The 10,917-nt window shown below is 36.8% G+C and overlaps 1 protein-coding gene across 1 annotated transcript; it reads left to right on the top strand.

The window, feature by feature from the left end:
- The first annotated feature begins 1,117 nt into the window (after positions 1 to 1,117).
- Positions 1,118 to 10,640, top strand: LOC123202002. Its single transcript, XM_044617701.1, has 6 exons — positions 1,118 to 2,885; positions 4,306 to 4,446; positions 4,518 to 6,279; positions 7,309 to 7,544; positions 8,320 to 9,176; positions 9,266 to 10,640. Exons 1-6 carry the CDS (start codon positions 1,509 to 1,511, stop codon positions 10,449 to 10,451), a joined length of 5,559 nt encoding a protein of 1,852 aa, XP_044473636.1. The 5' UTR covers positions 1,118 to 1,508; the 3' UTR covers positions 10,452 to 10,640.
- Positions 10,641 to 10,917: the final 277 nt, after the last annotated feature.

Below are 10,917 nucleotides of genomic sequence, written 5' to 3'. Positions count from 1 at the left end.
TTCACAAATTCATTCATATATATTTGCTTTCATTGAAACCCTCCCTCAAATCCTCTGTAGCGCGTGCTTTCACCCGCCTAATTGATATTTATTATTAATATTATTCTTATTATTATCACCAATCAATCTCAATTCTAAAGCTTTATAAAATGTGAATAGTTAAAGAATGTTTTGAATTCTATAATTATATAAAAGTTGAATTTGTTAATAGTATATTTATATAATAAAATTATGTTTATATATTTTTAATATATAATTTAAATACACATATAATATATCATTATATGATTAAATAATTTTTAATTAAAAATAAAATAATATTTAATTATATGATCTTAAGGTTTAGCTTGAGTGATTGAGAGAAATAACCCATTGTGAAAGGTTAGAGTTCGAGTAATTTTTTCATTTGAAAAAATCTTGAAATGATTAATTCAGGATCAAATGGTAAAATTGTATAAAACGAAATTTTGATGTATTCAGTAAAGTAGTTATGAGTTTAATCATTATATCTCAGTGTTTGCTTGTCTAACAAAATTGGGCAAGATTCTCCAATTGATTATAAAAAAAACAATAAAACTATGTATACCTATTTTTGGTACATAATTTGTATACACAGATAAGATGTTATTATGTGATAGATGTTTCTTTATCATATGATGATACATGTTTTAAAATCAGCTAATTACATGATGACACATCACTGTGTACATAAATTGTGTACCAAAAATAGATACACATAGTATTGCTAAAAAAAAAACTATTACACCTCGAGGTTTGTTTGTCCGATAAAGTTTGATAAAAGTTTTTAATTATAAAAAAAACTTTAATCATATTATAATATATCATTTATATATTTAAATTATATATTAAAAATATATATAAAATATTATTTATATTTATATTCCTGAACTGGTATTTAACTGATTAAAAATTGATTTAAAAAAGTTATTTGAATTAACTGGTCTTCTAATTTTTAAAAAATTAAAACATTTTGTTTATAATCTACACCCTCTCTAATGCGCGTGGTGTTAAACCCCGAAAAGAGACGTTTAGGGAAAAAAAAATATATATATAGAGGAAACCGAAGCGTATAGTAATAGCCCTAGTTTGGCTAAAACTCTTCGAGTAAATATTATTCATGATTCATGAAGACCCAGAAAAAATCTTGGAGCACAAACAAATTCAAAACACAAAACTCAATCGATTTCTAGGGTTTTGTTTTGTTTCGTTTCGTTTGATATTGGTTTTCATGTCACTATCATATAGGTCCACTTCAACTCTGCCAAACAGGTGACTCACCGTGTCAAATCTTCATTTGAATGCTCGTCTGACTAATTTTCAGGTATTGTAATCATCCCCCCATTTGCCCAACAATCGATATCGATCGATACCCAGTTGCATAGATTTCAAGATTTTAGATAAACTTATTAGTGTATAGATAGAAAAGATAAATTCATTGATACTGTTATTGATTTATATAAAGCACAACAATATCTGTATATTTTGTGATGCAATTATCACCGGCGTCTGTTTCGAAGAGAAGGGATAGTAATCTGTCTGGGCCTCGGCTTCGTAAGAAGCACAAGAGGCTGGACGCAATATGTGAAAAGGAGTATAATAGGAATCATATTGAATCAAATGAAGGTGATGATGAAGAGGAGGCGCCTGGAACGTCCGTGCTCAATTTGGAGCCTCGTAGAAGCTCTCGGGTGAGACGGGCTCCAGTATTGCTTGATTTGTCGCCCCCACCTGTTAAAAAGAGGCGTAGAGTTGATAGAAATGTTAGTCCAAGTGTTAATAAGAGGTTAGATAGTAGTTTAAGGAGGGGTAAAGAGGAGACTGAGAAATTGGTGATACCAGGGGTTTGGGGGACAAGGTTGAGGTCAAGAGGGAAGAATGTGAGGTTTGGAGTGAGGAATAAGGAAAGTGGTGAGCTGAGTGGCCAAAGGGAACACTTTGGGGAAATGGCTGAGGAGGCTGTGGTGAGTGGAGTGAGTATGCATAAAGAAGTGGAAAATGAGGACTTGTTGATGGTATATAAGAGGAGAGGCAACTTGGGGGAGAGTAGTTTACGGGATGAAGTCGAAATGAGTGAGAAGGAAGAGGAAAAGAGTGAAAAGGAAGAAGAAATGCCTGAGAAGGAGACAGAGACAGAGACAGAGACAAGCGGGATGAAAGAGGAGAGTGGAAGGGATGAGGAAGTGGAAGTGGTGAGCAACAAGGGTGAGGAGAGTATGCCAGCTTTGGAGAGTGGAATGGTTGGTGAAGATGAGATGGAAAGAGTGGAGGGTAATGCTGAAGAAGTTTTTGAGAAAGAGGAGAGGGAAGTATTGAGTGACAAGGAATTAAAAGAGGATTGCATTAATGTTGAACAAGAGGATGTAGTGGAAGCAATGAGGCAGAGTAATAAGGAAGGGAAGCATATGGATGGTGGAGAAGAAGGAGAAGATCAGCAAGATGCTGGAGAAGATGTTGGAAATATAAAAAATGACGTGGAAGATGGAAGGAGTGATGATCAAAAGGATGGCTGTCCTGTGAGTCTTGAGGAAAAGCCTTCTGAAGGTGTGAATGCAGCAATGGTGGATAAGATCAACTGTGGTTCAAACGTTACACTTGGCAGGCCACGCATTAAACAGGGGAGACGGTGTGGTTTATGTGGTTGTGGGAATGATGGTAAGCCTCCAAAGAGGTTGATACAAGATGTGGGTGAGAGTGAAAATGAGGCCTACAGTGGGTCTTCAGCTTCAGAGGAGCCTAACTATGATTTATGGGATGGATTTGGTGATGAACCTGGGTGGCTTGGCCGTCTCTTGGGCCCTATAAATGATCGTTATGGTATTGCTGGAATCTGGGTTCATCAACACTGTGCTGTTTGGAGTCCAGAGGTGCAGCCTTTTTGATCAAGTTTATTTTTTATTCTTTTATTCTTTTATGTTTTGCTTGGATGAGTATTATATATATCTGCTTATTTTAGAGATTAATCTTTGGCTGTCTGCCCAGCACGCGGAAAAAACTAAATATCTGTGCATTTTTACATTCGTACTTCTCTTTTCTTCTTTTCAATTCTGCTGAGTTCAAGGATATGATTTACATAAATACTTGTTGGAAGTCTTCTCTGATGCATTGTATTATGCAAGCGCCTATTGCTTGTACAGATTAACCATATACTAGTTTTGTTATATCTGTAAAGAATTATGGCGTTTGAGCTTGCTTGACATTGAAAATGCTTTATCTTTTGATGATGGTAATTCTTTCTATTGTTTGTGTATGGAAATGTAGTGTGTGTTTAATATTTAAGAAAGTTCATATCTGAGCACTCATTGGCATCCTAGAAAGATATTTGGACTTAACTCAGTTTGGAACTTTAAGCAACCCTATCAATGTGTTGCACAAATTGCATGATTTCATCATTTTTAACCAGTCATAGGCATTAACTATCTTATTATAAACAATAGAACTTTGGCTTGGTCTTGCAAAAAGAAATTATGAAAGAGCACTGAAATTTCTCAATTAGTTATCTTCCAAATTTCATTTTGATTAAACAAAGCAATTTCAGATCAAAATGCTGAAGTGCAGCCTAAAAGCTTTTGCCTGAATTATCATTCAGGGGTTTGGATTAATGTTTTGTTCATCCCATCTTTTTAGCTTTCATACTTAATCCCATGCCATTTACATCACGGTTATAATGAAAAATCTTTCACTTATACTAGGATCATGGGTAGGAACTGGAGGTTTTCCTTCAACTTCTCAACTGTTTTATTTCTGCACTCCTGTTTGGATGAAGTTGAGGGACATCAAAAACATTAGCAGGATCATAAAAAGTTGATGGTCGTGGCAGTTTTTGCTTCTGCATAGAAGGGACTAGTTCCATGTACTTTGTTTTCTTTGGATGAACATTTCGTGAACTTGTAACATTGTTTACAATTTAGCTAGTTGTATTTATACAGTTGTCTGCTCTTAATTAATGGAAGTAATATACATTGTCTGGTTTAAAATTGCTAGGTTTCTGCTCTAGGTGATCTCTGTGATTATCTCCTGTGTGTATGTGTACCAATTTTATGTGTTTATAACATCATTAGGGCTCCACATTACACCACTCTAGTCTTGCTGTGTGTTGGAACATATGTGTTGGAAGTAAGCAACAATCTTTAGCACTTGATTGCCAAATAAAATTTATTTTACTCACATGCCAAAATTTTTTCCATTTATTTTGATTTTGCTAAGATGGCTTTTTAGATTTATTGCCAGAAGTCAACAATCACTTTCACTCAGTAAGTTTCCATGCATGTTGATTCATATTTGCAGGTCTATTTTGCTGGTCTGGGATGCTTAAAAAATGTAAGGGCTGCTCTCTGCAGGGGAAGAGCCCTAAAATGCACCCGCTGTGGGAGGCCTGGTGCAACTATTGGATGTCGTGTTGATCGGTGTCCAAAAACTTACCACTTGGTTGGTGTTTGATTTGCTCTTTTGACTTTTTAGCTTCATTTTCTTGCTTTTGACATTTTATAATTGGACAGCCCTGTGCACGAGCTAATGGTTGCATCTTTGATCATCGGAAATTTCTCATAGCCTGTACAGATCATCGGCATCTCTTTCAACCTCATGGTAATAAATATTTAGCCAGGATAAAAAAATTGAAAGCTAGAAAAATGAAGTTGGAAATAAGGAAGTTGTCAAATGATGCCTGGCGAAAAGATGTTGAAGCGGAAGAAAAATGGTTGGAGAACTGTGGCGAGGATGAAGAGTTCTTAAAGCGTGAGAGCAAGAGACTCCATCGAGATTTGTTAAGAATTGCACCTGTCTATATTGGTGGTCCAGACTCTGACGGTGGAAAACTATATGAGGGTTGGGAATCTGTTGCTGGGCTTCAAGATGTCATTCGTTGTATGAAGGAAGTTGTCATTTTGCCTCTTTTATATCCTGAGTTCTTTGATAATCTGGGGCTTACTCCTCCTAGAGGCATTCTTTTGCATGGTTACCCTGGAACAGGTAAAACCCTGGTGGTACGGGCATTGATTGGCTCATGTGCTCGTGGTGATAAACGGATAGCATATTTTGCCCGGAAGGGTGCAGATTGCTTAGGAAAATATGTTGGTGATGCTGAGCGTCAGCTAAGACTTTTGTTTCAAGTTGCTGAGAAATGTCAGCCTTCTATAATATTCTTTGATGAAATAGATGGATTGGCACCTCAGCGAACAAGGCAGCAGGATCAGACTCATAGTTCGGTTGTGTCCACATTGCTTGCTTTAATGGATGGTTTAAAATCTCGAGGTTCAGTGGTAGTGATAGGTGCAACAAATCGTCCTGAAGCTATTGATCCAGCATTAAGGAGGCCTGGTAGATTTGATAGGGAGATTTATTTTCCGCTGCCATCAATGAAGGACCGTGCTGCTATTCTTGCACTTCACACACAAAGGTGGCCTAAACCAATCGCTGGATCATTGCTTAAGTGGATTGCCAGTAGAACTACCGGCTTTGCTGGTGCAGATTTGCAGGCTCTTTGTACTCAAGCAGCTATTGTTGCTTTGAAAAGGAATTTCCCTCTCCAAGAAATATTGTCTGCTGCCGCAGATAAAGGTTCTGGTGCTAAACGTGTTCCTCTTCCTTCCTTTGCCGTGGAGGAGAGGGATTGGTTGGAAGCTTTGTCATGTTCCCCGCCACCATGCTCACGTAGAGAAGCAGGAATTGCTGCTTATGATTTAGTATCCTCTCCTCTTTCCACCCACCTAATTCCTTGTCTGTTGCAACCATTATCCACCTTGCTTGTTTCACTTTATCTAGATGAGCGGCTGTGGCTGCCTTCTCCTCTTACTAAAGCTGCAACAATGGTTAAAAGTTCAATTGTTTCAGCTTTGGATAAGAAAAATATTCCAAGTGATCATTGGTGGTCGTTTGTTGATGATTTTCTTCAAGAAGCAGATGTAGCAAAGGATGTAGAGAGAAGTCTCTCACAGGCCGGTGTTGTAACTGGAGCGGTTACATTTGCTGGTTTTGATGCTTGTGCTGGTGATACAAGCAATGGCGATGCTAATTACGAACCTGCTATAATGCATGGTTGCGGTAAGCACACAAGTTTTTTTAGAAATATATCTTTTGCGTCAAAGAAGAAATCTGGATTTCGGATCTTGATCTCTGGAAGTCCAAGATCTGGCCAGAGGCACCTTGCTGCATGTCTTCTTCATTGTTTTGTTGGAAATGTGGAAATTCAGAAGGTTGATTTGGCTACAATTTGTCAAGAAGGACATGATGATTTGGTGCAGGGTTTAACACGGCTATTAAGTATAGTTCCCTTTCTTTAACTTCTGTTTTATCTATCGCTGTTTTGTTGATGATCATGCTTTAGTGTTTCAGAGACATGGTATTCAAGATTATTTACTTTTTGAGGATCGATTACAGTTTTCTTCCTGGTCTTGTGATTACCTCATCAAATCTTTCTAGGGTTTTTTTGATCTCATACCAAGAATCTTTTCTAGAATTTTTCAATACTGGGTAATATATTGTTAACTCTCTGGGTGTCCCTGAGGGTGGGGACTAGGTTACGTTAAGTTACGGTTGTGTGTAGTTATGAATCTTTTAAAGTAATAAAAAAAATGAAAAAAAAGATATGTAATCGTCAGAGGTGGCTGATTTTTTTTTAGGCCACAGATAAACCTAGGTTAGGGTGCACTGACAAGGATAATCGGAGAAATGCATTTATTCAGTTTGCAATCATTAAAGCAAGTACACGCTACACACAATACTTGAGGTTTGCATGTACATGGTTCTCATACTTTGCTAGAGTTCTCATATTACAGACATATATGTGGTATCACCTTTATTCTTCAAGGCCTTGGTTCTAGAATCAAGCTACTATGGTTCATATGATGTATGGGAGGTTTGAAAACTACTGCCAATAGTAGCAAATGTTTCTCAAAATTTATAACAAATAATTGAAAAAATCTATAAAGGTGATGTTTTGGTCTACATTTGAATGAATGCTAGAGATTACCTTTTGCTTTGCTGCCCTTTCCAGACTTGCTTGATTTGTTGATGTTTATGACCTAATGCTATTAGCCTTTTCGATCCTAATTGCTGTTCAATGTATACTTTCTGAAATTTCAACTTGGCTTGAGCAAAGAGTATGGATATTGTAGTTAATCCCTTCAGTACGATATTTTAATTAATCCCGATGTGTGCATAAGCAGTATGTTCTTTGTAAATTACACGTGTTTAAGCTTAAAGCTTCACTACTAATCAAATAATGTGCTGTAAATATAGTGCTCGTGTTTGATTGGTTTAAAATTCTCATTTTATGTATTTTTGTGGCAGTGAAATGTTCTAGTGTGGGGTCATGCTTAGTATTCATGCCCAGAATTGATTTGTGGGCTATAGAGACGCTTCAGCAAGTAAATGGGATTGATTCTTCTTTGACAAACAGTCCACCTTCTTCGAGCAATGAATCTTCTTTAGCGGAGAGCATGGATTTTCAGGGTCCCTCTCATGCCTGGAGCTCATTTGTTGAGCAGGTGGAATCTTTAAGTGTGACTACGACTGTGATGATTCTGGTACAAGTGCAATTTATTCCTTGTCTATCCTTTATGATATTTTCCTTGTTATTATACATGTATATTTGGGGAATGATTAAGCCTATTGGGTTCTTTCCACCAATATTTTTGACAATTGCTGGTGCAAATGTAAATATTACGACTAAAATTTAGTTCTTGATGCATCAAATTATGTTAAAAAAGCAATCATTTGGACGCTACGTAATCTGTATGACCATAATTTTTGGTATAATGCATCAACTTTCATATGTTTTTTTTAATCCAATTATCTGTTTCATATAGTTCTATTCACAATAATATATAAGATAACTCTCTTTACAATGGAAATATTGAATTATGAAAATATTTCTGGGTTTGCATGAAAAGAAAGGATTGTTTGGTAGGTTAAATGACCACTATTATTTTGGTTATTTAGCTCTTTTGCAATACTGCTTAGAAATTGAGAAATAAAATGTATTGGGAGCATGTGCATGAAGTGTTCATCTGTCTATTATCTGACTGATTAGAAAGTGTTAACCTGTGGCTTGATTTGACTATTTCTTAGTAAAGCAAAAAGGGAAAAAAGAAAAGTGAACTGTTTGGACAATGATGCTACCTTATTTGACTATAATCTCATAACCAAGACATAAGTTGCACTATATTGGCAGTACTAAGTCTCCTTTTAGCTATGATCTTATGATTAACATGTTGATTATTTTTCAAACTTTTCCCTATTGCAGTGTCTTATGTTCTTAACTCTGGTTGCTCAAATTAGAATTCCTTTTTGTATCAACAGGCTACTTCAGAAATTCCATGTACTTCACTCCCACCAAGAGTGAGGCAGTTTTTTGGGAGTCATTCATCAAATCATAATCTTCCAATTCCCTTGGAGCACTCAGTACGCGGGTTTTCTGTAGAGCTTGGTGAGAATTTCAAATCTGATACTGTTATCAATCTATCTGCAACAGAGTTATCAAGGGATATAATTCAACTGGTTGTTCAGTTGGTTCATCAAAGAACTCATACCCATATAAATTATTGCAAAGAGCACAAAACTCATGGTTTCACAGAAGTCTGTACAGATACAGAACTTCACAGTACAGATCATGGTTTAGCCAATGAACACAAGGATAGAACAGAATTTCCTGACAATTCTTCTGTGAAAGTGCCACCACCCAACAATAAAATTTTGAAGGGAAGGTCAAGCTTGCTGGTAGCTATATCTACTTTTGGCTATCAAATTCTGCGGTATCCTCATTTTGCTGAGCTTTGTTGGTTCACATCAAAGTTAAAAGACGGTCCTTGTGCAGACATAAATGGACCTTGGAAGGGATGGCCATTCAATTCCTGTATTATTCGTCCTAATGATTCAGTGGAAACAGTCACTGTTGCTTCTGGCTCCAGCAATATCAATAGGAAAGATAATTCTGGTTTGGTAAGGGGCCTCATAGCTGTTGGTTTAATGGCATATAGAGGAGTATATGCATCACTTACAGAAGTTTGCTCAGATGTGCGGAGGGTTCTTGAACTCATAGTTGGAGAGATTAATGCAAAAGTTCAAGCTGGGAAAGATAGGTATCGATATGTTCGTCTTTTATCACAAGTGGCTTATCTGGAAGATGTGGTTAATAGCTGGGCATATTCCTTGCAGAGGTATTATTTGCTATTATCATTATATGTTTGTGATTCCATTTTTGTTTGCTAATTCATGTCTCTAACAATAAGCATTTAAAATTTTTCAGTTTAGAATCGGATGCTCAGATAAAAGTGGCAAACCCTAGGCTTGAAATTGGGGGTTGTCCAGATAAAAGTCACGCCCGTGTGGATAATTCTATTCAAAGTGACGAATGTAAGCTAAATGTTTCTAATAAAAGCTCACATGAACCAGAAGTCACTGAAGTTAGGTCTCTGGGGTTTGAGGTTGAACACATTGATTCTCTTAGCTTGAACAATGGACATAATGATTCTACACATCCTGATCCTGCTGGCAGCACTGGGATTTTGGAACAGGGTTCTGCAGAGCATATTGTTCTTCCTGATACTTCCTTGAATACAAATCTTCATGATTCTGTTGTTGATCAATCAGTTGATAAAATGTTAAATGAACAGAATGGAAGTAAACTTGGACCATGTGAGTCAGAAGGAACTTTGAATCATGCAGTTATTGATATGGATTCTGAGTCTTTGAGACATTCCAATGGATTTGCTTTCAAAGAACCCGTTATCCTTTCAGAGAATGGTCCCAACTGTTCTGGTGAGTTGGGTGTTACCAATTTATCTTATTCCCAGAAACCTAGTGATCACGTTAGTGGCTTGTCTGAGACAGAGATCAAAACCACATCTGATGATGGTAAGCCTGGTACTAGTGAACATACCATCAGCGTCGACTTATGTTCCAGTGAAACACCCAGTCTCGCTGTGCACTCTGGGATCATGTGTTCATATCATGTTTGCTTTGAATGCCTACACGCACTACATGATTTGATGCAGAAAATCCTTATTCATACATTGGGATCGAATGGGAGCAAATGGACTGTAGAGGATGTTCATGATGTTGTTGCATCATTATCTGTGGATCTTCTTTCATTAGTTAGAAAAGTTACCGACAGTAGTGATAATGCTCTCTATGACAACCTGAGGCAAGGAAATCCTGAAAATTTTTCGGAATATCCAGCACTGAATAGATGTCATTGTGAGAGTTCAGGAAATAATTTAGTTGCAGCAATGGAATGCAGTTGTCACTCTGGAGGTGAAAGTATAACTGAAGCAAATACCCAACACAGGTTTGATCCAAAATTTGTATTCAGAGAAGGTGTCCTGGTTCCTTCAGATTCTAACCCTGATGTTTCTTTTCACTGCACATTTGAGAAATTGTGCCTTTGTTCACTTATGAAGTCGATAGTAACGATGAGGCAGCCGGGGGATTGATTTTGTTAGTTTTCCGAGATTTTTTCTCGAAGTTTTGACCCTTTCTGGAAAGGCACTAACCTGCACTATGTAAGTATCTTTTTGAGGTTATTGCTTTATAGATGGAGAATTGTTTAATGTTCTTGTTACCTCTGTATATAAGGATCATATTATCAATCTCTATTTCAAATGGCTGAAATGCTTATATTATTCTTTTGGGGTTAAACGTTTAGAAGCAGAATTTCCACTGTTGTTAATCTATCTAAATGGATTTGCTTGTACAAGAGGCGATGTTCAAAATAATTCAGAATTTCTGGAATGTATTTCCACTAAGTTCCCCATTCAAGCCCCTTATCAAAGAGTCTATCGAATGCAATGAAATTGCTGACATGTAGACTACTTGAAAGTCTCGTCATACAGTGTCTGGCGCAAATGGTTCGTTACGTTCATATTTAATGCTTCACCTAAGTGGTCAAGATAATTGGAG

The sequence above is a fragment of the Mangifera indica genome, chromosome 18, assembly GCF_011075055.1.
Source record: "Mangifera indica cultivar Alphonso chromosome 18, CATAS_Mindica_2.1, whole genome shotgun sequence".
In the NCBI taxonomy this organism is placed as follows: Eukaryota; Viridiplantae; Streptophyta; class Magnoliopsida; order Sapindales; family Anacardiaceae; genus Mangifera; species Mangifera indica.
Note: the sequence above shows the minus strand (reverse complement) of the source record. Positions and strands in the feature narration are given on the sequence as shown.

Bases quoted from the DNA above. Each gene is read 5' to 3' on its own strand.
- LOC123202002 (XM_044617701.1), top strand. From the start codon at position 1,509: ATGCAATTATCACCGGCGTCTGTTTCGAAGAGAAGGGATAGTAATCTG. The intron at 6,280-7,308 runs GTATAGTTCCCT...TTTTTGTGGCAG, and splicing joins GGGTTTAACACGGCTATTAA to TGAAATGTTCTAGTGTGGGG. The intron at 7,545-8,319 runs GTACAAGTGCAA...TTGTATCAACAG, and splicing joins CTACGACTGTGATGATTCTG to GCTACTTCAGAAATTCCATG.